This window comes from Corvus kubaryi, unplaced genomic scaffold, assembly GCF_017639235.1.
Source record: "Corvus kubaryi isolate FWS band 111438036 unplaced genomic scaffold, C.kubaryi_AGA036_p1.0 134, whole genome shotgun sequence".
NCBI classification, from domain to species: domain Eukaryota; kingdom Metazoa; phylum Chordata; class Aves; order Passeriformes; family Corvidae; genus Corvus; species Corvus kubaryi.
The window spans coordinates 11,511,243-11,538,961 of NW_024580668.1; the positions used below are offsets into that span (position 1 = coordinate 11,511,243).

At 51.2% G+C, this 27,719-nt stretch overlaps 1 protein-coding gene across 2 annotated transcripts in view; it reads left to right on the plus strand.

The window, feature by feature from the left end:
- Positions 1 to 1,626: 1,626 nt before the first annotated feature.
- Positions 1,627 to 27,719, plus strand: part of ACSS2 (acyl-CoA synthetase short chain family member 2) — a 31,534-nt gene continuing 5,441 nt past the window's right edge. The window contains exons 1-13 of one of the 2 annotated variants that reach the window (XM_042050585.1): positions 1,627 to 1,793; positions 2,037 to 2,232; positions 18,974 to 19,065; positions 19,566 to 19,669; positions 19,954 to 20,026; positions 20,816 to 20,891; positions 21,784 to 21,898; positions 23,455 to 23,493; positions 25,237 to 25,374; positions 25,621 to 25,791; positions 26,577 to 26,710; positions 26,953 to 27,085; positions 27,496 to 27,552. In XM_042050585.1, the coding sequence (XP_041906519.1) occupies positions 1,670 to 1,793; positions 2,037 to 2,232; positions 18,974 to 19,065; positions 19,566 to 19,669; positions 19,954 to 20,026; positions 20,816 to 20,891; positions 21,784 to 21,898; positions 23,455 to 23,493; positions 25,237 to 25,374; positions 25,621 to 25,791; positions 26,577 to 26,710; positions 26,953 to 27,085; positions 27,496 to 27,552 (1,452 nt within the window). In that variant the 5' untranslated portion in view covers positions 1,627 to 1,669. The remainder of the gene's footprint in view (positions 1,794 to 2,036; positions 2,233 to 18,973; positions 19,066 to 19,565; positions 19,670 to 19,953; positions 20,027 to 20,815; positions 20,892 to 21,783; positions 21,899 to 23,454; positions 23,494 to 25,236; positions 25,375 to 25,620; positions 25,792 to 26,576; positions 26,711 to 26,952; positions 27,086 to 27,495; positions 27,553 to 27,719) is intronic. The other variant, XM_042050591.1, reaches the window with a different exon arrangement.

Consider the following 27,719-nt stretch of genomic DNA (forward strand, 5'->3'; position numbering starts at 1 on the left):
AGACCTGCCTATAGAGATCTCCATCCGTCTCCGTCCCGACCGAACCCACCCGTAACCTACAGGCAACACTCCCAGGGAGTGCACAGAACCATGGAAAACCCAAGGATACCAGAGCAGGCTGTACCTGCTCACTGACAGTGTGCCACCTTGGCCCTGGCCCAAACCAGCACAAAATTCCCAGGGCAGGTGGCTCCCTGGGCACAGCAGTGCTTTGCTCCAAAGGGTGATATTCCCCAGTGGAGAAGAGGAATTTGAGGTTTTGGCAGCCTGCCTAAGAAATATCTTCTTGGCAGGCAATGTCATAGGGGCAGGCAATGCTGTAGGGGCAGGTGGGCTTAATGTCAAGGATTGAGATGACAATGGGTCTGCTGCAGGAGGTACAACCACAGGCAACTCCTGCTCTGAGACCAGACTCTTGGAATCACGTTGGTCCTTGGGAGACCCCAGCTCCAGCCTCCTGCTCCAATGGGCATGGTTACTCAGGGGCTTATCTTGTTGAATTTTGTCTAAAGACTGTGACCCTGCTCCTACTCCGGGCTGCTGTTCCAGCATTTGACTGCCTTCTTGGTGAAAAAAAGTGAAAAAAAAAAAAAAAAAGAAAAGAAAAAGCCTAATTTCTCACTACCTCAAAAGATCTGTACAATGTTCTTGCAGGAGAAAGGTGCTCCGTGAACTGCCACAGCTTGCTGTGCTCACACAGCTCAGTGGAGGGGAAGTGGAGGGTCATGGATCCAAATGAAAGTTGTTTTCTCCAGGGGGACAAGGCATGGAGTGTTGGTCATGTCTGCTGGCTTGTGTTTGGGCTGGATCTCATGGATAGCGCTCTGGGCTGCTCCCCTCGCCTGGCAAAGTGGCAGGGACTGGCACGGAGGGGACACAGCTCCTGCTGACGAGGGAGAGGTGGCTGACAGGGCAGCACAGTTAAATGGGGACACTGCTGGCATGGGGGGATAGGGCTGATGGTGGGGGGACAGGGGGCCGTGGGCTGACAGGGGACAGTGGGACATGGCTGTCACGGGCACACTGCTGACAGAGACAGCACTGACAGCGGGACATGGCTGTCGGGGGGACACCGCTGACAGGGACAGCACTAACAGCGGGACATGGCTGTCGGGGGGACACCGCTGACAGAGACAGCACTGACAGCGGGACATGGCTGTCGGGGGGACACCGCTGACAGGGACAGCACTAACAGCGGGACATGGCTGTCGGGGGGACACCGCTGACAGGGGACACTGCTGACAGGGTGGGGACTCACCCCTGATGGCGGGGACGTGGCCGGCAGGGGGACACCACTGACAGAAGGGCCGTGACTGGTAGTGGAACACCACTGGTGGGGGACAAACGGCTGACGGGGGGGACACGGCGAGTAGGGTACATGGCTGCAGGGTGACTTGGCTGATAGGGGGACACCACTGACACAGAGGACACCGCTGACAGAAAGGACACGGCAAACAAGGGGACAGCAGTGACACAGGGGACACCAGAGATACAGGGACACCAGCGGCACGCTGCCCCCGCCGGCGGGGCACACGGCCGCTCTGGAACATGGCCGCCGCCCCGCTCCGCCGTGAGGGCGGGCCGTGCCCGCCGTGCCCGCCCCCGGCTCGGCGCGGCGGCGGAGCGGGGCTGGGCGGCCCCCGCCCGCGCATAGCCCCGGCGCCTCGCCATGGTGCTGCCGGGGGAGCAGGCCCGGCTCTACCGGCCGCGGCCCGAGCTGCTGCCCGCGGCCCATGTCCCCTCGCTGCCCCACTACCAGCGCCTCTACCAGCGCTCCGTGGAGGAGCCGCACGGTGAGCGGGGCCGCGCGGGGCCGGCGCGGCGGGGCGGCGGCTGCCCGGGCCCTCCGGGGGCTGCCCGCGGGGCTGTGGGGAGCCCTCCGCGAACCCCCGCGTGGGAGGTGCGCAGGGGGTGCCCCTCGTGTCGCCACGAATGTTACGTGCCTCATCCCCGTTTCCCTCATCCCCGCTTTCCTTTCCTTGCTTTCCCCATCCCTGTTTCCCGCTCACGGGCTCCGGCGCCCGTTGCCTTTGCAGAATTTTGGGGGGACATCGCTAAAGAGTTCTACTGGAAGCGTCAGCACACGGGCCCCTTCCTGAAGTACAACTTCGACGTGACCAAGGGGAAGATCTTCATCGAGTGGATGAAAGGAGCGACCACCAACATCTGCTACAATCTCCTGGACAGAAATGTCAATGAGAAGAAGCTTGGGGACAAAGTTGCTTTTTACTGGTAAGTTTCTGTTTTTATTGTTGTGGAGAAGATGTGTAAATAGCACCCTAAAGTATACAAACAGTGTCGATTTCTACTGAGGTGAATGAAAACATAAAACCTGAGAGGGGCTAATCTTTAGATAGGTTCAGCACGTGTTTGCTTGCAGTGTCCTTGGGAAGAGCTGTGCCGGGAAGCTTCTCTGCCCTTCCCGAGAAGCTTCTCTCCCCTTCCTGGGATGCACCGAAGTGCCCGGCATAGCAGCGGGGAGCGCCTGACTCGCAGCTCTGCCTCTGCAGTTGTACCTGCTGAGAGCTCAGAGCGGTCAGACAGGAGCGAGGCAGGTGCCACAACTCCCTGGTGAACGAGGTGGATGTGGGTAGAGGCACGAGATGAGGAACAGCCAACATCCGACAGCTCGAAGCTAATAAACCCCATTATCTCCCGTGTTTATGTTTTGTGGGTCTGGCAAGTTTCCACTCCTGTGGCAGAAAGGTTCTAATACCTGAGCTTATGTGTCGATTTCTTGCACTTGAATGTGTGGTGCTTTCAGAAAGACTGGCTTCTCTACCTTTGGGAAGAAAAGTTGCTTGCAACCCTATCTGAAGTATGTTTCTGGGTTTTTTTTACCAGAGTAGTTACTAGTGTTAAAATCCATGTGAAATTTAATTTTCATATTGAGACAAAGTAGGTTTCACTGGTGATGTCCAAGCTCCAGAAGTAATGCTCTCCTGCTGAACTAGCTCAGCTGGCACCACAGCTGTGTCCTCAGACAGAGCTGTGTCTGGCTCTCCCATGCATTTTGCTGTTTCCCTTGAACTGGTGTTTTGTTGCCTGGGTATGTGGCAGGGCAGAAGCACAATTAAATGTACCCCATAGTAGGGATGCAATAACTCATTGGGATATGGTGACTCCCTTCAGCAGAGCAGATGGAGAAATCCTAATATCATTGCAATAAAAATATCAGATACTCTAAGTGATTTATTGTGCAGCTAAAGGTCCCCCTGAGTCACCTGGTGTAAAGTTGACGGGGAGCCACTCTGCTGCTGAAAGGAACATGGTTATACCAGTGTGTCTGTGGCTGTAAAATTGGGTTCATAGAGTTTCTACAGTTTCTATCCATAGCCCTTCTGCTTCAGTGAAAGAATTACACACACTGCCTAGCAGATAATCATATTGATAAGGCACAGGTGAGATGCTGGAAAGTGTTTACTTCCCTGCTAGTTAAATAGATTCTCTAGCTCACTCTGATGTAAAATGACTGCAGTTTCTGAATGAAAACTCCTTTGTAAACTCATGCAGGTAAAGGTGTGCCAGCAAACAAAGTCATTTGGCAGCCAGTGCTGGTCCTGTGCTGGGGTTTGTTGAGGGACTGAGTTCTTCATGTTCATAAATCTTTGTGTGACAGCAAGGCAGCAGCCTACAGTTTTAATTTGGGCTTGGTGAACATTTTTCTTGTTGGTTATTCTGGCAGCCTTTGTGGGGGTATTTGTGATGCTGAGCAAAGCTTGGAGTGGATATGAAAATGGTGGGTGGCTGTCAGTCATGGTGTTCACAGTGCAAAAAAATAAAGTCTCTCTTCCTCCTTAGCAGAGAGTTTCCCCTGACTGTTTTGGGGTAAACTCTCCTAGTGTGGCTCTGTCACAGGTGACCAGGCACTGTAGTGTGGAGCTGTCAGCTGGGAATGCCAGTGGGAGTGAGGGAAGAGGTGCGACATGTGTGGCACTGGCCTGCAAACCTGTGGCACTGAGGACTTGAGAAAGCAGAGCTGAGGGTTGCAACTCATAAAATTCCTCCTCTCTGGGCAGGTGGTTTTCTTCAAAACAAAACAATAATTAATTGCTGTCATCTTGTCCTCTCAAGTTTTGTGTTTAACACTCTGGAATGAGCCTGGCTCCCTAAAACTTGTTGAGACTTGTCACACTGTATAAAAGGTCAAAAAAGAAATTAAAGCCTCTGAAAGCTGAAGAGGTTTGTTTTTTTATTTTTGAACACCTGAGCCACTTGATTGCTTCTAAGAAAGTCTTAGCCTGCTAGATGGCAAAGGTGCTGAACTTAAAACAAGATTTTGTTGACTGCCCAGCTCTGAGAGCTCTGAAAAGGTACAGGACCATGGTCTTTGCTTTCAGAGAGGAGGAAGTTAGGGAAAAGTTGAATAATGTTTGGAGGCATTGCTGAGTGTCTCTGAGAAGCGATGTGTCCTGACAAAACTCAGAACTGCTGGCTGTGGCTGTCTCCAGTCTTGCATGCATGGGAGGGAGTGAGCAGCTCATCGGGCCAAGCTGCTCTAAAGGTTCCTGCACCACCAGCAGCCCAGGACTGCCCAAATTGGCTCCACTCAGAGGGTCTAATCCCAAGACACATGGAATTGCGTTTTCAGCACAAAGGGCAGTACATGGGATTGCCTAATGTTGCAGAACTTGTACATAGGTGATGTTTGCTGTCATGGTGTCGTCTTCATGGTGCTGTTAGGACTGTGTCGTTCAAAATGGCCATCCTGAGCTGGTAGGAAACACGGATTTTTCCCTGTTGCCTGTTTCACTAGGGTATCTCGGGCTGCTTGCAAATGTTACAAATATTTCTGGTTTTGTTGCTTCTGATTCCTCTTTCTCTGCTTGGTATTGTTGATGTGGCCTAAAAAAAGGAACAGAAGCTCCAGGAAATGCTTCTGATAAAGTGCTGCTCTCAAAAGTGAAATCTCTTTCATAATGGTGTGCAAAGGCTGAGGTCAGTAACAGCAGTTGCTGTGCAGGTGGGTACCTCTGGTGACTCTTGTGGGCCTTGCAGGGGAAAGGGACCGGACCAGCTACTGGGATGATAAGGGGACTTGCAGCAGTGCTGGGGACTTTGTGTTGGGTGGTTAATTAGGGCAGGAGCACAGTATTCCTTCACCCTGCTGTAGACATGCCTAAGTCACTTGGACAGCCCTTAGTTCTGTGCTGAAGCGTCTGTTAATAATCTCGTATAAACTTCAGCCTGGGCAGCTTGTGGAGGTGAAAATATAACCAGGTGGGAATGAAAAAAAACCAACACCTGTTGCAAAACTCTCTAATTAGACCCCAGGGTATGAAAATACTTGGGTGAGGCCTGTTCTGTGTGTAACCTGTGCCTCTGTTTCTCAAACCAGTTACCCCAGCTGCAGTGCTGGTAGTGCCTGGTGGGACCAGGGACAGGAGGAAGAGCTTTGTTTTTAGAGTCGCTGTAGCTAAGGAGGTGGGGCTTAGCTGGGTGCTTCTGGCTTCTGCCATCTCTGGGAGAGTGTATTCATTTTCTGCTTTTTTATATTGGCATATGACATTACACATCTAGAAAGGAGCAATAAAGAGAGTAAAGGCTGCCAGAGCTTACTGGAGCTTTGTTTAACAAAATAATAAGTGCCTCTTCTGGGCCTGGAACAAACAGGACATGCAAATATAAAATTAGGAGGTGTGGTTTGTTTGGTTTGGGTTTCTTTATATGATTTGACTTTAAAATGTAATCATGGATTTAGGGCCTTGTAGCCTTGAGGTTTCTTCCAATAAAACCTTCTGTAAGAAAAAACCGAACAACTATAAGAGCATGTTTAAAATAAATAAAAGAAACAAACCAACCACCCCACACATCTGTCATGTGCACAGATGCTGTGGCAGAGGATGCTGGCTGTTAGCATCCAGCCTTTCCAAGTGCTTAATTGGAGCTGGCTTCTACATGGTGCAGTTGGCTCTGCTGCTTCCACTGGCTTCAAGATTGTGGCTTCCTGTGTCAAGCTGACCCTTCAATTCTTTTGTAACTTCCTGGATGACTTGCTACCCTTCCAGTGATGCAGTCTCTTTCAAGGCTCTTCTGGTGATGAAAGTACACGACTAAATCACAGTTTGTTTAAAGAACAAAATTCACAACTGGGAAGGTTGCTTTTACTGATCCACACTTGCGGGCATGTGCATGGTTTAGTTCATGCCCACAGCACTACCCAGGCTCAGCACAGCTCTTTTCTTGATGGGGATTCTCTATGGGAAAAGGGGTGGCCCCACACAGCCCTTTCTGGGGTGCCTCCTCAGCATTCCGTGTCATCTCCCTGTTGTGCGTGTTAAGGAATAGATTGCTGGTTTTGGCAGATAATAATTATTTTGGAAGCACGGCTGAACAATACAATGCTCTGCTTCTGGAGATCAGGCACATTATGTGCACCTAAAATAGGTAATAAATTACCTTGAATGTATGAGTATTTTACGAAGCTGTAAATCTTCATAAATCTTCAAGGCAATGATAGTTGTAGATTCTATCATGGAAAGTGTAGCTCTTTTCTGGTGGCCTTTGTGAAATCTGCCAGTGTGGGAGGGGATGACAAAACTGGGTGCTTCAGACAGCATTTCTCATCCCTCCAAACGGGAACATCCCTGTGTTGTGGGGCCCTCCCTGACTGAGCTGCGTGGGTAGTGCAGGAGTGGCAGTAGAGGGAGCATCAACAGAAACATGGTATTAAAACAGGGAGTAGTGTAGTAGCTCAGACATGTCCAAGTCAAGTGCTTTCCTGGCTTCTTTGAAATGTTTCCTCTCCCAGTTCTAGGCGGTCACCAAGCAGTGTGGTTAGTGCTGTGCTGGTTAGTGTTTGGACACTCGTATGTAAGTACAGGCTGGGACAGGAGGGACTCACAGCTTCTCCTCAGGTGTAGCTCCCTTCTCCATAAGTGAATGGAGTCTCCAACTTTGGTTGTGGGCTGTTTGAAGCAAGGTCATGATGGGTTTAAAATTAAATTCATGTAAGTGCTCTGGTTGTCTTGTTGTGGGTTTGGTTGGGGATGAGATAAGAAGGTGATGCTGCCCCAAGGCAGCATGGTGATTCCAGCTTAAGGGTTTGAGGTTCTCGGTTTGGCCTGAGGGGCTGGAAAAAACAGGGATCATGATCTAAAACTTGTTACCAAGGGCTCTATATGTGCGTGCTGAGACCTATTTTCTCCTGTCATGTCTTGAGGTTCTTCTGACCCAAGTGTTTCTGTTGGACTCATGTGCTGCATCCTCCATCCTGTTCATTACTACTGAAATCTCCAAGGTAGTTCCCAGGTGAGCAGTTGTGCCAAAGGGATGAAATAAAGATTTGAGAGCAGCGAGCTACCTCCTCAGGCATGTGTGGAGTGTGCTTTCCTGGATGCTGTGAATCAGCAAATTGAGCACTGTGGTACTCAAGCACTTGGCATGCTCAGAGTCACTGGAAGTTGTTTTTCCATTCCAAGGGCTGACTTGAAAGCAGAATTTGACTCATCCCTGTCAGGTACACTTGCTGGTTTGCAGGGAGATGCTGGGAAGCGTGATTAGTTTGATGTTTTGGAGATCTCAAGCCCCATTCCTGCTCTGCAGAGCCTCTTCCATCCCTGGATGCCAGGCAGGGCAGGAGCAGGGAGCTGGCAAGTGCTCTCAGCCTCGTGCTGTTCTGCTATGCAGTGCAAGGAAGGAAAGGGACAGGTATTAAATGTTGGTGACCACTTGATCACCCAGTGTCTGTGGTCTCCTGTGGTTTTGCCCACTCAGAAGCACCCCTGGACTTGTGCCTCCATGGGAGGGCATTCCATGTTATTGAAGATTTTCTCTGGAAGTAGTTTTTATTGAGCTCAAATAACACATAATCCTGCTCCTGGAGACAGAGTGGGATTTTTCTTCTCTGTTAAGTCAAATCTGTTAAGAGAGAAGGAACTCAGGCAACACTTTGTTGGTTGCTCTGTGGCAGAGCAGTGAGGAGAGGGGTTGTTTAACCTCTCCTGCCTGGGAGAGCAGCTCAGCTGCCTTGAATCAGGGGAGCAGCTTTCATTTGGGTTTTGTTGGATCTGTTTGTTCCCAGCCATTTGCTCAGAAACCTTTGGTAGCTGCTACTGGCAGGGATACAGCATCCATCTATATAAATACAAGGGAATATCCAGAAGGTATTGGACCAGATAAACAAGTGAGATGTCCGTAAGTGCCCAGGATTAAATGGCATGTGCCCCAGATGGGGGGCAGGAACTTGAATGTGGAATTGCAGAGCTGCTGGCCAGGGTATGCTGGTGGTGTTTGCAAAAGGTTGCAGTGCCAAGGGCTGGGAGGTTGCCAGCCCCTCTTTGCCCAGAGAGGGCAATGGAGGGAGTCCTGGGAACCAGTAAATCTGATTTGCATCCCTAGGGGTACAGTGAAACAGGGTCACTGGGAGAGGTGGTGGAGCTGCTGGCAGAGCTGCCCGAGCACGAGGCCGGTGGCACTGAGCGCACGGAGATGGCTCTTTTCAGACCACCTTCGGGAGCTTTCCCACAAAAAGTTGTTCAAGAAAGTAATTCAAGTGTGCCTGGAAGAACAGTGTTTTTGTGGAGCTGGTTTAGCCTTGCCCTTTGCTTCCTCACTTTCAGTGGTCACTCTTCAGGGTCAGCAGCAGGACTGCCAAGGACAATGTTGAAACAGAATTGCTGATGGTGGCCAGGCCCACGTGCTCCAGAAACAGCATCTCCTGCTGCTGATGTTGCTCCTGGAGGCAAAACATCAGCTGTGGTTCTTACCCAACATGGTACTTTGGTTCAGTCTAAGAGGCTCTTGGCTGAGCTGCTGTGAACACAACTGCAACGCTGCTGCGTAAATTACACCAGTGACAGCTTTTATCTTCTTACTTAGTACTTTTTCCTCATCCTCCTCATTGCTCTGACAGCTCTCTAGGTCCAGCACAAGGGATTTAATAACTTTTCATGAATTTCTGCTTCCACCCGTACCCAAAAATGTTGGTTTATACCCTGTGCAATGCTGCCTTTCTGCATGGTTCTGGGGATGTGATTGTACAATGACTACCTGGGGCAGTATGAGGGGTGTGTGTGCACTGACAGTGGCACCTGGATTTTCCCATTTCTGTGAAACTTCTGTCTTGTTTTGCTTGCAGCTAGTACAGGCAACTGGCTGTGTTTTAAGAAAACTTGATTACTGTAGGGAAGGGCACCGTGGTTGTGCCATGATGGCATATTGTAAATATTGGCAGGAGATTTGAAACTTGAGGTGGATAAATGGAGTTCATGGACGGAGAGGATGGTGAACTTCTGTATGGATTCAGGACATGGAAGATCAGAGCCTTCAGTTTGCTCATTGGACTAGAAAACCTGATTATTTTAGCTGTGTGAATCGCTTGTGTGTTCTCCCCTGGTGTGAATGGAGCAGCAGTGGACAAGGACTCCGGCTCCACGTGGATGAGACTTGCTCCAATTAGGGGACAAAATGCTCAAGCTTTGCCAAAAGAGGTGTGAGTGGGTGCTTGTTCCAAGTGTGGCATTTTTCTGGTGGGTTGTTGCACTTGCTGTGCCTGGTGGACTCTCTGTGCTCAGAGCTCCTGGGCTGAAGTGCCGATGGCCAGTGGTTTCACAAGAGCTCTTGCCTCCCCCTTTTTGGGGCAGGGTTTCAGTTCTCTGTTTGCATTTCTGCACATCACTTGGAAATGTCGAAATGAGGTGTGGTAGGAAATCGTGAACCCTGGCGGTTTTCCATGAATTCATTTTCACAGATGTCACCTCCCTTCTTTGGGGGAATCCCTCAAGGAAGTTGAGGGCCTTCCTGGTTGCTTTGTTACACTTGACTACCTGATAGTGCCCAGAGAAGCTGTGGCTGCCCCATCCCTGGGAGTGCTCAAGGCCAGGTTGGATGGAGCGTGGAGCAGCCTGGGATGGTGGAAGCTGTCCCTGCCCATGGAACCAGGTGGTCTTTAAGATCTTTTCCAAACCAGACCATTCGTTTTATGTTTCATTCAGTGGTAATGAAGCATGTTTGCCATTCCTGATGCCACTGACCATCTTCTAAGAGATGTTCCCTAAATGACATTCCAGCAGGTGACACTTGGCTGTCACCTCTGGAGGTTTATGATGCATGGAGTTGAAATGTCCACCAAAAATCTGATTAAAAGCCTAATTTCCTACCATGACCTTTATGGATATTGTTTGAGCCTCCATTGAAATTGCCTTGTCTGGCTTTCTGTGTTTCTAGAAGCTCTTCAGAATTTGGCAGAGTGTTCCAGCCAGAGATGCAGCTATTTCCCAAAATGGGGCATTTCCCAGCTGCAGGGAGCACGTTGATTATTTTACTTACAGAAGCTTCATCCAGGGTCTGTTCCACAGCCCAACTGTAAATTGTTTAAACAAGGAATCAGCTGTTTTGTACTGAATATAAGCCCTACTCCCATTGGACTGGTAAAAATAGTCCATGCTCCTTTAGAAACTGATGGTAAACATCTCAAATGTTTCCTCTCATGTCAAACTCTCACATTCTTCTGCAGCATTCAGTGGGTTTGACTGGTGGGGTTACGAGTGCTGGCTGAGGGCAGCCAAACTCTGTGACCTGCTGGGTGAGTCTTGCGCATGATCTCTGTTGCAACGCTATATGATCATTTTGTTTCAAAAAAAGTAATTAAAATTTGCTTTAAAAAACCTCTCCCCTAAATAAAATAGTCAAAAAGCCGTCGTTTGTGTCCATTGGTTGTTCTCTTGTGGTTTAAAGTACTTCAGAAAGTAAGAGTTAGAGTTAATGCTTTTCCTCTTGACTTGATGGTTACTCAGTATCAAGCAAGTAGGAAAACTGTGAAGCCATAGAGGAGCAAATTCCCCTTGCTGAGCCCATCAGCACAGAGTGGCTGCTGACACCGTCAGCAGGGTATTCACATGTGGTCTGTATGACTTGTAAAATGACTTATCTTGTCAAGTGTTCCAGGATGAGAGTCTATTTCCCTTGAAGAGGGACTTGTTAGCTGCTGTTAATCCTGTCTTCCCCAAAACTGTTCCCCTGGAGTGTTCTGGCTCTCAGGTGTGAGCACACACTGTACAAACCCCACGGCACTGAGTTCACTTGCCCATGTTGGCTGATGAACCAGCAGCAGTGGGAGGTGGGAGATGTTGATTCCTTTAGAGATGTCTGAGCATCCCACTGCCTAAAGAAAGGGGCTTGAAGTAGATTTTAGGGCATAGCCTGGCATGAGCTGGATAACTGGAGGTAATTTTGGTAGGTTGATAGTTAAAGAGTAGTTTTGGAGCAGTGTCCACCTCCAGCTGGGCTCTGTGGTGTAAGATCACTCAGGGTATGGCAGAGTGAACAGTGGTTGGGCTGCACAAGGTAAATATTACTTCTTTAGATGCCTCTGGTATTTGTTCAGCTTCTGAAAGGCTGCAGATACAAAGAGTAGCTGGGAGTGCATTTAATGAGAGGGAAGGACAGAAAGATGGATGTGGTTTTCCTATGGGACAGTAGCAGCCATGCAGGGTGTTGGGTGTTTGCTTTGTAGGCTGCATGTCCATATGGCTGTTTTTAAAGGTGAGTAGAGGACTGATTCCCTGATCAAAGAGCAGATGGTGGCCCAGTGTCCCTGTAGAAATAAGCTCCATTTTAGCTGTTCTGTAGAATACACACTAACACAGTGCCTGTGTTGGAGTCAGTTGGGCTGGAGGGGATGGGCCTGGGGCTGAGCATAGAACATTGTGCCCTGCAGAGCACAGGGCTCCTGCTTTGACACAGCTGGTTTGGGTTTCTTAACAGCAATAGGAACCCGTTCATCCTAGGTATGTGACCAGCTTTTTAAAATCTACTTCAAGTCACTTTGGGATGGTTTGGCTCAGAGATGGATTTGAGAGCAGAGCTTTGTTAGGCCCTACCTAAGTGTATGGGGGACGCTGGAGGGGAAAATTGATGGATGGTTTTAATGCAGTTGTCGCAGTCAGCTGTGTGGGTTTAGGAAGTGATGGTATTAAACTGTTAAGATTCTTCTTTTCCCTGGGCTTTGTGTTCCCAGGTTTTCTCAACAATGTTCTCTCAGTGCTGCCAAATATCTCTGAACACACTAGGAAGACTTTTTCACCAGCCCCTCCCAAGCTGAGCTCTGTCATTACTCAACTTCTTCTTTCTTGATCCATGTTGTGACGCAAGGGGATTTAAGCATGGTGATGGTGGGGTTGACCTTTCTGGTAAACCTGCTGCTCCAGAAACCTCAGGCTTCCCAGAACTCCTTCGGGAATTTTACATTACTGTGGTGGGAGATAGTGACGCTAAGCATGGGCAGGGCTGGGCAGTCTGCCCTGTTATTATGAAATGTTCTCATGGAAGTTTTTTGCAGACCCATCTGCTTGAGCAGTTAAGAGCATTTCCATATTGAACAATCCCTGCAAATACCAGAATTTTTTTCTGATGAAAGGGTGTCTTTTTCTGATTATCTTGCACAGCCGCTCTCCCCAAACTTCATGCTCCAATGTAATCTATTTTCTCAAAACCAGATTTAAAATGCTGTCTTTACTCAAGTGCCATTCCTCTCTAAAATGGCATAAGCAAAGCTGGGGCAGAGGGAGAAATGCTATTTTTTTTCAGTTTTGGCTGCTGTTGTTCCTGAGAAAGGAAGATATGTCCAGGCAGACCCTTTCCAGGCAGCAGTTTTGGGTCTGTCCTAAGAACAGCCGAGGCCAGGTGGTGGCAGGAGGTGCGTGAGCAGCTGACACCACAGTGGCTGAGCACGCCCGGGGCTCTCGCCGCCCATGCGGCTCACGCGTGAGCACATTTCCCACATGGCAGGAGCCTGGCTGGGCCCAGCTCTGCCTGGAATTTTGGCTACTCTAATTCTGGATGTGGAATGGATCGGGGAGCCATGAGCTCTCCTGGCCGCCCCCGGTGACCTTGCACGTGAAGAGCTGTCACCACAGCAGGACAATTCCCTCCTTTACCTTGTACCCTGCTCTGGGGACAGGCTGCTGGTGAAGCAGGAGCTGGAGATCTCTAATGCTGCTTTTGGTCCCATGTTTAGGAGGGATTTTGGGCTCTGAGCATGTTTTAGTTTAGATGGCAACAGAGATGTTCTAGGGTGGACATTGCCACAGTCGCCATCTGTGCTCTACTGGAGTCCCAGGATCACAGAATTAACTAGGTTGGAAAAGACCTCTGAGATCATTGAGTCTCCCTGTGGTTCCCCACTGTGCAAATTCTTTCTGTGACATGGCATCATCTGGTAAAGGCTTCTTTCCCTCCTACAACGCCTTTTCCAAACTGGGAATCCATGTTTACTTAAGGGTGCTTTCCAATAGGGAAAATGCAGAGCCTTTGTCCTGCATTAAGAAAAATTGCTCTGTGGGCTGCCATCACATCTCTGCCAGTCAGAAAATGAGACCTGGTAGCTTTGAGATGGTTTGCTGTGCTCTGAAAATTTACCTTTCAGATGCCCCACACCTCTGCTTGGTAACTTTGGGTTACTGCTTTTCCTCAATCACAGAATGGTTTGCATTGGAAAGGACATTAAAGCTCATGTTGTTCCACCCCCCTGCCATGAGCAGGGACACCTTCCACTAGCCCAGGTTGCTCCAAGCCCCATCCAACCTGGCCTTGAGCATTTCCAGCAATGGGACAACTGTGGGTCCTGTGCCAGGACCTCCCCACCATCACAGGGAAGAATTTCTTCCTAATACCCAGTCTAAACCTATTCTCCATCAGTTTAAAGCCATTGTTGCTTGTCCGGTCACTAGATGCCCTTGCAAAAGCTGAGTGATGTGTTGACAGGGGCTTAGAGGAGAAACTTAAATGATCTGCAGCCCCTTTGGTCCTCAGTGGGAGCATTTTCAGGAATCAGAAAGGCTTTGGCTTTGTCCTTAGCTTGCTTTGGTCTGTGATTTCTGTGTTTCTGGCTGTGTGGATCTGCAGATGGTCTGGCAGACCTTGAAAACTTCTAACACTTCACTTGCTTGGCTTCAATGCTTCCTTTTCTCCTGTACATCACCTTATCAGTGGTGTTGTAGCCCTTGTAAACCACAGTTGCCATCCTCAATTCCTTTGAAAACTGTAATTGCCACTGAGGCACCCCACACTTCCTGCTGCTCCGTGCCAATGCCGGGGCAGCTTTGCCTAGGGAGTCGTAGTCATCTGTTATTCAAACAGGTGATGCAAATAACTTTTCTTTGGAAATGTGGTGAAAGAGAAAAGCCAAACAATGGCTGATTCATTTTCAAGTCAGCTTTGCTTGGTCTGTTTGGGTGCTCTGGGAAGCGTGTGTCCCCTTGGCTGCTGAGTTCCTGCCCCTCCCTCCTGTTTGTCACCCTACAGCTGAGATGGGCTCAGCTCACTTGGTTAGGTGATGAGTGGGTGAAGCAGACCATGCTTTAGAAAGTCCTGTAGTCAGCCCTGGTTCTTGGCAGAGGACGGTAACTTCTTAACCTGCTTTGGTGTAAATACGCAGGAGAGCATCTGGGCACAGCATCCCTCTCCCACACTGCTGCTCTGCATCCCTGACTGCTCCACAGGGTAACTGCCTGAGCTAATGGGGCTCTACAGAAATGCTTGCCTGCTCCTACAAACCACCTTCCCTCCTACACCATGTATGTACAGCACTAAATCACTTGCTCACCTGCGTGGTGGCTCTAACAGGGAAGCTTAACCTTGATTTACTACCTGGGCACCAGGTGAAATAGCTCTGTGGCTCTGCACCTCCAAGGTCAAACTCCAGCTGAGCAGGCAGTCTGTGAGCCCCCTGTAAGTGTGGTAGTGCCACAGAGGTGACGAGTGTTCAGCTTTCCCACCTGATGTTTTCTTCCTCCCCTGCCCGTGTGACTTCTCCATGTGGTTGTTCCTTGCTCGGACGCTGGCAGGGTCTGCGCCATGGGGCTTTGTGTGTGCCAGTGCCTGCTCCAGCGTGGGGAGCCCTATGTTTTAACTGCTGGCAGAAGGGAGCAGGAGGGTAAGAGCTCTGCAGAGCCTGTGCTGCCTTTCATATGTTGACAAGGATCTGTTTGGAGCAGGGCTGGGTGCTACTATCGTGCATCGTGCACACTGTGGTGGTGGTGGTGGTCCCCCATGCCCTTGGGGTGTCTGGGCCTGGCAAGGAATGGCTGCAGGCAGATACAAAACTCTCCTCTTTGCAGGAAACCTGGCTTCTTCAACAAATCACCATTTCTAGGAGAAGACCTGCCTCAGAATGCCTCCGGTTGTGCATCTGTGTGTTTAGGTGAAAAACTTGGATTTACTGAGTCAGTGGGTGATTCAGTGGAGATCTTAGAATGGGTTGGGTTGGAAGGGACCTTAGAGGTCATCTAGTTCTACTCCCTGCCACGGGCAAGGACACCTTCTACTATCCCAGGTTGCTCCAAGCTGTGTCCAACCTGGCCTTGGACACTGCCAGGGATAAAGCAGCCACAGCTTCTCTGGGCAGCCTGTGCCAGGGCCTCCCCACCCCCACAGGGAAGAATTTCTTCCGTATGTATTCCATATGGCCAAAACTCTCCTTTCTCCAGCTGAGTATTCACACAACATGCAATATGTAAAACACAGGCTTCTCAAGTGCTAAAAATCTCAAATGCATTCCTGCCATGGGCCAGATGATACTGTAAAATTTTGGATTACAGTTGCTAAATGTAGGACTCGGTTTCAAGATGGAAAAAAAAAGTCAGACTCACTATGCTTCACCAAATATTTCATCCAGTGATATATCTGGGGTGTTTGGGGAGCTGAGAATTGGATTTTCCTTTCAGAAGAAGCCTTGCTGTTAGAGCACAGATTGCACACGAATAATCACAGCAGTGCTGCTGCCAACTATTTTCACCACCAGATCTTAAAAAAATATGTATTTGGGGGGTGTTGGATTTGGTGGGGTTAGAACTGCGGAGGTGAGTTCTGCAGTGCTGTTTTCAGAAGAGTGAGGGTTATTTTTGGAGTTTTATTTCTTTTTCAGTTGAATTTGGACAAGGGAGCCCATGTGGGATGCTCGGATGCTCTTGCTTATGTCAGATGGGCACCACTGGGAAGATGCTGCTGGCAGAATTTGGATGCCAGGAGTTTACAGGCTCGCTTTTGATGCAGAGTACTTGATAGCATGCAAGTGGGCATTCCTTTAAATGCCCTTTCTAAAATCCATCATTCACTGGGCTTTTGTGCCAGAGCAGAGGACGGAGCAGTCTGAGTGCTACTGTAGCCTGCTGAGTATAGCTGTGGGCACTCCAGACTATTTTCAGATGCAGGGAGACATAAAGCAATCGCCTGCTCTTGAGAGACTGCTCAAGGCCTTGGCTGGAGATGCACTGAAAGGAGGCATCTTGTCCTGTAGAAGCAATGGCATGGTTTGTTTCCCATTGAGCACAAGGTCTTCTTAAAACATGAAGCCTGAGGTTTCCCCCGCTGGTGGTAGAGGAGCTGTTTATTTGCAGTCACGCAAATAAATGGAGAGGACTTTGAAAGCCTCCTGAAAATCCTCGCAGAAGTTTTAACTTCTCTTTGACTTTACTCTGTGCTTCTCCTGCAGTGCCTTATGTGTTCTGACCTTGAGGACGAGGCCTGGGTACATTCCTTGGCCTGAATGTCCCTCTGGAATCCTGCCAAGGAGGAGGACCTGGCATATTTGAGATGTGCCTCTCATGTGCAGGGAGAGCAGGAATGTCCGAGCGGTGCCTCGTGCCAGGTGGCTCTGGGCAGGTCTGTGTCCCTCATGGGCACTGTGTGCACGATGCAGCTCTGCCTGAGGGGTCACAGGGCTGCTGCCCTGAGAACCCACAGCTTGGGTGACCTGGCTGCCTCTCCCCTCAGCTACCAGCCCCCAAATAGCACGCAGGGCCTTGGGCAGCCCGTGCTAGTCTTCCCTCCTAATGTGTTCCCCTCTTAGTAAAGGCTGTAATTGGATCCTTTGCTGGGGCAGAGCACAGACAAAGGGACATCCTTCCACCCTGCCCTGTTTGTTGAGCTGGGGGCTGGCTCGCAAAGGGCCTGCCTGTGGTGCCCAGCAGACCCCAGTGACCTTCAGGTGAGGGATTAGTGGGCTGGGATGCTCCAGCTTGCATTTGGAAGCATTATAGTTGTCTTTGAAGATCTATTCCATAGCAAGGCTCGTGGCTAAGGGCAGAGTTGCATGCATAGTGATCCTGCACGTCTGGTCACAAGCAGGTTTGCACAGCACCAGCCTGGATGGTGAGAGAAGGCGCTCAGTGTGCAGCCAGACATCAGCAGATGCTGTTCCTGTGAGCCAGATCAGTTACAGCTGCACAGCCCAGCACTGGAATCAGCTCTTGGATCTTTGACCTCAAGTAACAGAATGAAAAAGGAAACTGATTTCCTGGTTTCCCTTTCCTAGCTGAGAATCCTGCTGTAAGGGACCTTGACTAATAGTTTCACATGTCATTTAGCTCAAAGTGATGCTTCTGGCTGTGATGGGAAAAGGAGAGGAAACTGCTGGGATGTCAAGGCTGAGCCGCCTGCCTTGGCCTCTGGTTCACTCTCCCACACTTTGCTTTTGATTTGTATTCTTGTGTCTCTCCCCTTTGCACTTAGAAGGGGCCAAACTTGCATAAAGGATCAAGCAGAGAATCACCCTTCCTGCAGCCAGTGGTGGGAAGATTCCCTGTCCTGTGTCAGTGCAGGTATCATGGTCCCAATTGCTGCAGAGCACTGTGGAAGCCAGGAGCGTAACTGGGTATCGAGAGGGATGAGTCAAGTGTGTAAGCAGCAGATCCACAAGTAGCTTTTGAAGGGGATGATCCAGGTGTATCCACCAGTTTTGGAACCCCTGTTCTGTGTGGGGCAGGAGCAGAGCTTGTATCAGTGGGGCTCCCCCAGCTCTTGTGGTTTCTCCACCAGGACCATGTCTGCCATTGGAGCACGTGGTCACTGTTGTGATGGCACAGAATGGCATGATTTACAGAATTTCTGCATTTCTGCATCCCAGAAGCCTTCCTGCTGTTTGTGTTGCTGGCAGAAGTGGTTGGTTTTGCTAGAATTCCATACTTAGTTTTGGAGTGCTCTGTTTGATGTGTTGAAGAAGTGAGGTTTCTGTTTCAGAGCTAGGCAGAGCCTGGCTGCAGTCCTGAGGGAGCACTGTTGTGCACCCCACTGGCATGGAGGTGCTTCCTGGCCTCTCCCCAGCACCAGTGTTGCTTTTCATTTGGCTGCACACACTAAGGGGACACTTTTCCAGAAGCACTGGCAGCTGAGAGTGATGTGATACCCTTATTCATCTATGGGTCACTGGAGTTTCTGTGCTGGCTGCCTTGGAGAGACCTGGAAATGTGTCTGTGTCCTTCCAGAGTGTAGGAGAGTGCTGCTGCTCCGAGTGTGAAGTCATGTCAAATTCTTTATGAATTTCCTGATCCTTTGGGATTGCCACCACATTTGCGTGTCTGAAGTGTTGAGTCACATTAAAATTAGCTGGTTTTTACTTCAGTAGCAAGCCATTTCTCTGGGGATATGACATTCCTGTCCCTTCTCCGGGTGCAGCCCTTGGCTCGTCTTCCCATCAGAGTCTGGGCTGCAGGAGCCCGGAGTTGGTTCACGGAGGACCACGGGCAGAATAAGGCAGAGCAGGCATGACACTAAACAAACATACACAGGTGTATTTATATATGACCTTGGAAAATAAGGCAGCCCTTGGCATCCCATCCCAGCCCATCAGATGTCAGGTATGTGGGGCTGGGTGTTGCTGCACACTGGCCCATGTTTCATGCAGAGATATCTGCAGGCGTAAGCAGCCAGGAGTGAGGGAGCCATGCCATAAATCCCAGAGTGCTCCTGAGCCTGTGCACTCTTAGCTTTGGTTCTGTTGGACTCTTTTTGCCTCTCTGAAAGTGCCACGTAGTTCCATTTCACACATTCAGTTGCTTTCAGTAGTGGTCTACACAGAGGTGGGAACTTGAACTGATTTTCCTACTATTGGAGAACTTTAGTCCAGAATTTGATTTCTGGAGTTTGGTTTGCTCGGAAGGGCAGGTGAGGACATATTTGTTGGCCAGAGCAGTTTTCAGTCTCACTCTTACCTTGTACTGCCTGCACAGTAACAAATGTTATCTTGCTTTTCCAGGGAAGGGAATGAACCTGGAGATTCCACAAAAATCACATACCGTGAGCTGTTGCACAAAGTCTGCCAGTTCGCCAATGTCCTCCGCAGCCAAGGTACACAGCTGAGGCAACAGGAGCACTGGATACTGGGGAGGCATTTGGCCAAGGGTTTGGAGATTGGGGTCATCTCTTGTGTGATTTCCAGTCTGTTGAGTAATTCTCATCAATTTGCTCTGCAACCTGCAGATTCATTCCTGGCTCTGTCTGTGAAAACTGATCAGTGCTGGTAATGTCAGCACTGGTACACTTCCTGTATAAGGAAGAAATCAGTGCTCAAAACTTCATGCTCTGGGGTTTTCCAACAAGTGGGCTCTGGTTATTTTCCTGCTTCCTTCAGGGAGGCAGATGAGAACATGGAGTGTTCATTGCCATCATCTCTCAAGAGTCATTAGTGCTTGAAAGACAAAACCCAAGGCTGCTTCAGCTCTAACTCCAGCTGAAGCTTTATTGTGTGCATATAAACGTGGAATTAAAATAATTTATTTCTATATCCTGTTCTTTTGCCATGTAACATGTTCATTTTGACAAATGCCATGTTCTCCTTCCCTCCATAGGGGTGAAGAAAGGAGACCGGGTTTCCATCTACCTGCCAATGATCCTGGAGCTGGTCGTAGCTATGCTTGCCTGTGCCAGGATTGGAGCTCTGCACTCTGTTGTGGTAGGAACAAGCTCTCTGTGCTGCCCTTGGTGCTGAGCTCTGAGGGGAGCAGCTCTTGGTTTTGGGAGAGGAGCTGGAAAGACGAGTGCTGACCATGGGATGGGTGGAAGCTTAATTAAGATGCTGCTGTTTCCCTGCATTAACTGTGCAATGAGCTCCTCCAGCTCTCTCCACCAGTGCCTGGTGGTGAATCATTTGCTTTGAGTGAGCTGCACAGCAGCTGTTGGGGTTTGGGGCTGGGTTTCTGTGTGTCCTTGCTGACTCTGCTGTGTGCTCTCTGGCAGTTTGCAGGTTTCTCTGCAGACTCCCTTTGCGAGCGGATCCTTGACTGCGGTTGCTCTCTCCTCATCACGGCAGGTAAAACACACATCTGAGCAGCTCTCTTCCTGTTGCCTGGCTGACAGGTCTTTATTTTAAAAGCTGGAAGTGGAAGAGGGAAGGGCAGTGCCTCAGCTGAGCCTCCCAAGGTGGATGCTGTGCTGTAGCTGTGCCCAAGTGCTGCTTCCCACTCAGGACGTGGTGAAGCCTCTAAGCAGCCCCCCAATTTGTCCTGTAAAGCTTGATGTCACCAGCTGCTAATAGCATGTTTCCAAACACTTCTTATCCATGTTCCTCCTCAAAGTCAGCCAGATGTTTGCAAGATGTATGATGAGGCGGACCTAATACAAGAATTCCCACCCTTCCCAGTTTTTTAAGGACATTCCTGCTGCAGCTCCCAGCCTTGTAAAGCAAAGGGTCAACAAGAATGTGGCAGTCGTTGCATGTAAGCCCACTGCATTTCCCCAGCTGTTTTTCCAACAGTGCAAGAAATAGTATTTTTGTAAATTCCCATGGCATGAAACAGACCCACTAAACTGCAATCTGTGTTCTGGATGCATTGGATTATTTCCCACAGGATATTCCCAAGAGATTTGTCAGGTCAAACTGGGACCGCTCCCAGAGAAGGAATTCCACCGTTGCTTTTGGCATCAGTTTCTCTAGGCTAAAAAGGTGCATCAGGAAAGCTTTCCCATCAACTGCTTGTCTGCTTCCCCTCACTCCAGTGCATGAGCTCTGCTCTGCCGTCCTGCAACTGCTTGTTGCTCCAGCTGTCCCAGGCTGCCTTGGCTGGGAAGCCCCTCTGATGTTTCCTTCACCATTTTGCAGATGCCTTTTATCGAGGGGACAAACTGGTCAACTTGAAGCACATTGCAGATGAAGCCATCCGGAAATGTAAAGACAGGTAAGTTTGGATTCCCTTGTAAAAAAGGCCATTGCTGCCAGAATCTGCTCCTGCACAAATGGGAGTTGTCATAGGTGGGCAGACTCTGCAGCAGGTCTGACACCAACAGTCATCAGATGTTACAGAGAGGGAAATAATCATGGTGAAATGAGTTTGCCAAGCTTACAGACACAGCATCTGTGTAGCTTGTGTGAGACTGAATGTGGGTTTGTGTGTTAGAGCAAACATGGAAATTCAGGGCAGATAGTCTGCACGTTAGAAATTTGAACTCTTTAAGAAAACCTAAGTCTTTATGTCTGTAAAAATAGGTACCTGGGAGGACAGAAGTTGATCCTGAAGCTGGGAATTAACTGGTGGAGACTGTGTTGTTACTCTGACAGGGTTGAAGGGAAATAAGATCATTCTGTCAGTGTTTTGTAGGCTGTCTTTGCCCTCATGAGGGGGCAAACACCTACGCCTTTCCTTGATGTATAATCAGGCTTTGGAAGCCTTTACTCCCTCTGAGATAGTCAGTCATGCCTAGGGGTTGGAGCAGCCACCAGTATCTCCTGGTAGGAGGGCTTGTTCCTGGTCACAGGCAGGCAAATTTGGGATTTGTAAGGACAGCAGTGTCCTTGGAGAGAGACTTGTGGGACCCCCACTTTCTCCCCAGGAATCACACCTGATAAATCCCCAATAAGTTGTGCACAGACTGTTCCCGCTCTCTGAGCTGTTCCTGTGGCTGGTGTCCTTGGAAGTTCATGGTGTACCTGCAATTTGCATGGCAGCAAATTCTCCAGCTCAACAAAAGCAGCTCCAGGCTCCTGCCCTGCCTCCAGTGCTGCCTGTGAATCCCAGGAAGGGCTGGCTCAGCCCCTGAGCAGCCCAGTGTGACAGCTCCTGCCTTTTACAGGGGATCCTCTTTGAAAAAGTGCATCGTGGTGAAGCACCTGGGCAGGGAAGAGATAACAGTGGATGGGACCTGCAGCAAGTCTCCCCCTGTGAAAAGGCTGTGCCAGGATGTGCAGGTGTGTTCCTGGTGGGATGAGACGGGGGTTTTATTGCCATGGCCCTGAGACTAGCAAATGGATCAGTGCAAAACCACTGCAGTGATTCCCTGGACGCTCCTGTTCTGACTCCTGTTCCTGTTTACTCCCCTTCTTACTGATGTTGCAGTGTGAGTGGTCTGAAAAACGGTTCCTTTTCCTTAACAAGATCCTCTCCTTGCTGCTTCCTTTAACACCCTCACCAAGCTGCCAGCCCACAGGACCCCTGGGTACATCTTCCAAAGCCACTAGGGACAAGATGCCCATTTTCCTCTGCCCAGTACAAGACTTTTCCTTCCTAACCCTTTGTCTCTCTCCCCTTTTGTGCAAAGACCAGTGCTGTGCTGCACTGTAGCTGTGACATGGGAAGCAGGAGAGGAAACCCAGGAGATCTGTGCTCATGGCATGGGCTCAGTGCAGCCCCCCAACAGGGCAGCAATCCTCTGCTGAGAGCAGTGCAGGATGTGTGCAGCTGGCACAGGGGCTCTGTCAGCTCTCAGGCTGGGGCTTTCCCTTGCAGCTGAAAACAGATGAAAGGATGTGGGCCAGAGGCATGTGGTGAGATGGGGCTGGAAGGAGGAGAAGGTGGTGTGGAGCTGTGGGCTGCCTGCTGATCTCCCGAGGCTGCTGAGCAGCCCCGCTGTGCCCAGCCCTTACCTGCTCCAAAGGCAGGTTACTTTCAGCTACCCCACAGCTCCAAATCTTGCAACATTGTCTTCTGTCCCTCTGTGTTGGGGGATTATTTGCACTGAGTTATCCCCAGGCTGCTGCTGGCTCAGAAATGGGTTGTGTTTGGGGAGTATTTGAGCTTTAGACTCTGCTTTCAGGAGGAGTGGTCTGTGCACTTCCCTGGAACAAGAAGTCCAGCAGCTTCTCTACCTTCGAGTTACTTTTCCTCGTTCAGCTGTGTTAATTTTATTGGGGTGTTGCTCTGTGTTTGACAGCCTGGCCATGTTCCTTGCCCTGCTCTGCCCCTTCTCTTGTGAGGGCAGGGTAGATGCAAGGGAATGGGAAAACAGGGGCAGACCAGAGTTCCTGTGTGAGGTTTCCCTGGCAGAGTGGTTGCAGGGCAGCCTGTCCCTGTGCTGGTTCCAGTAGGTGAGGTGAGGTTTTTGTGCAGAATGTCCTGGGGGGTGGCTGGAGGGTGTCTCTTACCCTTTGGCTTTCTCTGCTCTACTTGTTTGGACACTTTATTAAGGATTCTTTTCCCTCGTGGATGCATTTTTACTGTGCCATTGGCTTGTGTGAGGCTATTGGATGGTCTGTGGGCTGTGTGCTGGCTCTGTGCCTCTGTGCCAGCCATGTGCAGGAAGTGGCCTTGGGGACTTATCCTGGAGGCACTCAGGGAAGGTGATGGAAATGGGCAGGCTTCTGCTCACAGGGCATCTCCTGGCCTGGCCCTGGATCTGAGCGTTTTCCAGGCTGCCAGGGTGATTTCCCAGCATCCGGGCCTGTGGGCTTCCAGCTCCCTGCTTGCAAAGCCCAGTGTGGATCCTCCGCTTCCCAGATTTCACACCCTCTTTGTGGATTTTTAACAGGAAAAAAAGACTGAAAGCTCACAGAGACTCCATCCCAAGGTATTTACACACAGCACTGCCTTCCTCTTTTTGGCACCTCCTCTCTGCTTCCCATGCAGCTCCTCACCTCCCCTAACTGGTCTGGCTGCAGGGCCACACGTGCCCTCCTAACCGGGCTACCAGCAGCTGCATGTCAGTGACAGACCCCACCCAGCTTGCCAGAGCTGCCCACAGCGTGGGGTGAATGCAATGCCACCAGTGCTTCCAGAAGCAGACCCACATCAGTGACCCCTGGGCACAGGCCAGCGTGCTGCCAGGGGATTGCAGAGCCTCTGGGATGCAGTGTCAGCATCCAGGTCAGGGTTTGGCTCTCTGCCCATCAGCAGCAGCTCTTACAACGCACTTCCCTTTGCAGGGAAGCTGGCAGGGGTCACCTGCAGCTTCCTGGCCACAGGCAGCAAACCTGGAGCTCCAGAGCCAGCATGTGGACTCTGCCTGCCTCACGTGGCTTCTGGAACCCCAGAGTGGGCAGGCAAAGACACACAGTGCCATGGGGCTGACCTCCTCCCTGGGGCACTGGAGGCTGGGTGCTAAATCAGGGATCCTTCAAGGAGGGATGCAAGAGAAAACTGCTGGATGCCCTTGGGCTTGTTTACCTGGTGCCTTGCTGGGACCTTGCTGGTGGGACAGAATTGTGGAAACTGCTTTCCCAGGTAAAACCAGGAGCCCTGGGGGTCCATGAAGGCTTTCCAAGTGGGCCCAGTTGTGCCAAGCTGTCAAGCAGCTGATGTCCTGGGCACCACATGTGTGGGAGCTGTGTGCTGGGCTGTGGGGTCCTGGTGCCTCCAGATGTCAAATGAGCATCTTTAGGGCTGCACAGAGTCACCCTGCGCCCCCGTGGCTGCTCTCTGTGCACCCCAGCTGAAGGAGCTGTGGGGAGTCTGGCGCTGTGAGGAGGAAATGTGCAGGAGTCTGGGTCAGGTGCCTGCCCTCACAGAGATGGGAGAAGTGAAGGTCTGAGCGGAGTCTGGGGCATGTTCCCTGCACAGCTTCCCTCAAGCTTCTCTGAGGAAAGGTGAGAAGGTCAGGGAAGTTAAGTCTTGCCCTGAGCAGTGCCACCACCCTGGAGAGGTGGACAGCCAGAACAACCGTCAGGGTGAGCTCAGCCCATCAGCCTCAGGTGTTGATGGCTCTGTCACAGTTCTGGCATCTTCAGTCAGCCAGCGCTGGGTGGCTCTGCACTGGTGCAGTCACTTCTTACCAGGGTAGTTATTACCTAAAAACCCAGAGAACAGATTTTTTGGGAGGCCTGCAGGGCCAAGCAGTGTGATCCCACCATGCTGCTGTTTGTCTTGGGCCGTGCTGCTGTCAGGATCCCCACAGGTGGCTGTGGGACAGGTGGCTGTGTGGCTGTGCTTGCTGCTTCACTGTGGGACTGCAGCTCAGGGCAGCCCCACAGGGCAGGAGGAGCCTGTTTGTGGGAACAGCCCAGAGCAGCTGCTACTGCAGGGCCTCTCCTGGCTGCTGCTGCTGCCCACGGGGATTCATCGCCGTTACCTGCGATCTGGACACTCTGCTTCAGGTGTTGCAGGCAGACTGTGTTTAAAGGTTTTCCTCATGGCTGTGGGCTGTGAAAAGGAGCTTCTGGAGTGGGAGCTGCAGCTCTGGTGCATGGTTTGCAGCAGGCTGTGCTGTGAACATCTCCCTTGGTGGCCCGTGAGGGGGGCGAGGTTTGGGTTGTTCTCCTCATCCCCCTTCCCTTGTTTTTGGACAAGCCTGTTTCCAATCTTGTGCTTTCCTCAGGCCCCCTGGAACCCAGATGTGGACGCGTGGTGGCACGAGCTGATGAGTGGTGCCAGCACGGAGTGTGAGCCCGAGTGGTGCGACGCCGAGGACGAGCTCTTCATCCTCTACACGAGCGGCTCCACTGGAAAACCCAAGGTGTGCTCCCAGCTCCCTGCACGGGACAGGCCAAGCCACAGGAGCCCCTCAGCTGGGGGAACTGCTGAGGGGGGAGTTGGGAGTCCCCAGCAGGAAGAAGAGCCACAGAGGTCTTGGGAAAAGGGCTGTGCTGGTCATTCCTGCTCAGCTGCTGTTGGAGCTCAGTGATGTTCAGCTGGGCCTGGCAGGATGAGGGTGGGTGTGGGTGGGAGCTCACCCTGACACCCCTGTGCCTTCTCCTCGCAGGGTGTGCTGCACACTGTGGGTGGGTACATGATTTTTGCTGCCACCTCGTTCAAATACGTGTTTGATTACCAACCTGAGGATGTGTACTGGTGCACGGCCGACATCGGATGGATAACGGGCCATTCCTACCTCACCTACGGACCCCTGGCCAACGGGGCCACCAGCGTGTTGGTGAGTGCTGTGTGCTTCACTCCAGGAAAAGGGAGCTGGTGGTGCTGAGCTGCATCCCTGCACTGCTCTGTGATGGTGTGCAGGGCTCTGGGAGGAAGGGTGGTGCTCTCTAGGGAGGGCATGGTGACTGCTCACAGGGGTAGTTTGCACGTGGCTTTTGGCTGGTTAATTTTTCAAATGCTCCCTGTTTCTTTCCCATAGAAGTACAAGCCTTGTGTACCAATGGAAGCAGGGATGTTCTGAGTTAATGGAAAAACTGGATCAGGGGCTGGTGTTTTCCCTGCTGATGCTGATTTGGCAACTTGTTGTTTAACTCCTGTGCCTGTATCTCTCTTGGCAGTGTAACAGATCAGGGAGCCAGAGACCTGTGCCCAAAATCCCCAGGGAAATGCAAACAGGAAAATCACTGTTATGGTGGGGGGGGCCTTTAGGGAGTTCCTTGTACTTTGGGTTGTGATTCTGTCACAGTGTTGGACCTCTTGCCCTTTGCCATGTGGGCAGGGTCATTTGGGCTGGTGGAACTGTGTCACTGTGGTGGCCACCCAAGTGCCTATGCTGCAAGGGGGTGTCAGGGGACATCTGCTAGGACAACTGGGGTGGGCTGATGCCAACTCCATCCCAAGGAGGCAGCGAGGGGGGTCCTTGACCTGGGCTGGTTTCACTGTGTGCTACCCCTATAAGGACCTGCTGGGGTCCAGCTGCTGTTTGGCTCCTCCTGCTTGGGCAGGTTTGGCAGGTGCGGAGCAGTGAGAAACAGCTGTGTCACTGCTCTGTCTCCTGCTCAGTTTGAAGGTGTCCCCACCTACCCAGATGTTGGAAGAATGTGGAGCATCATTGACAAGTACAAGGTGACCAAGTTCTACACAGCACCCACGGCCATCCGGCTGCTGATGAAGTATGGCGAGAAGCCCGTCAAAAAGTGAGTGCCAGTCCCAGTGGCATGAGGACATTGGCTGTGCACAGCAGGGTTGAGTGGGAACTGCCAAAGTGAGCAGGTCTCCTCTCTTCCCCTATGGAAGAGTGCTGAGAAAGCTCTGAGCTGTACCTGCAAAGTCCGTTTTGGGTAGCCCAGGGGTTCCTGCAGGCTCTGCTGTGCAGCAGGCTCACAGCTGCTGCTCTCCACGGCCTGCTGAACCCCTGCCAGCCCCTTCCTCTCTGCAGGCACAGCAGGAAGTCTCTGAAGGTGCTGGGGACTGTGGGTGAGCCCATCAACCCCGAGGCCTGGCTGTGGTACTACAGTGTGGTGGGAGAGGAGAGGTGTCCCATTGTGGACACGTTCTGGCAGACAGAGACGGTGAGTCCTAGCTGGGTGTCCCTGGCACCTCTCTGTCCCTTGTGCTCCCTGCAGGGCCTCTTGGCAGGTTTCCCGTAGTGGGGTTTTGGGTCTGTGGCCTGCCCAGGAAACTCTGGTGTGCCCCTTCTCTTCCTGTCCTGGAACTCAAACAGGCTCCAAGGGGAAGCCTTCCTCTCCAAGGGTCTCTTCCAGACTGTGCTCTGGACGCTGCTCTTCTTCCCCTCTTTCTCTCCCCTAGCAGCTCCAAAGCTTTGTGCCCAGACAGACTCCCCATTGTGCCATTCCCAGGGCCCATCTGCACGCCTGCCCTGAGCAGCCCTGCCTGGGATGTGCTGTTGCCAGAGCTGATGGCACAGCTGAGGGATGGGCTGGCATGGCCCAAACTCACCGGTTTTTGCCTCTCTTGGCAGGGAGGCCACATGCTGACACCCCTTCCTGCTGCCACCCCCATGAAGCCAGGCTCTGCTGTGAGTACTTGTGTTCTCCCCATGAGCCTCAGCAGGGCCCTGTCTGTGCCATGGCTGGGTGGTTGCAACCTGCCAGGGGGTGGGGGGACAGTGGGGAGGTGACCACCAGCCAAATCCCAGGCTGGCCCCCTGCAGCCATGCTCATGGGTCCCGTGCACCACAGCTCT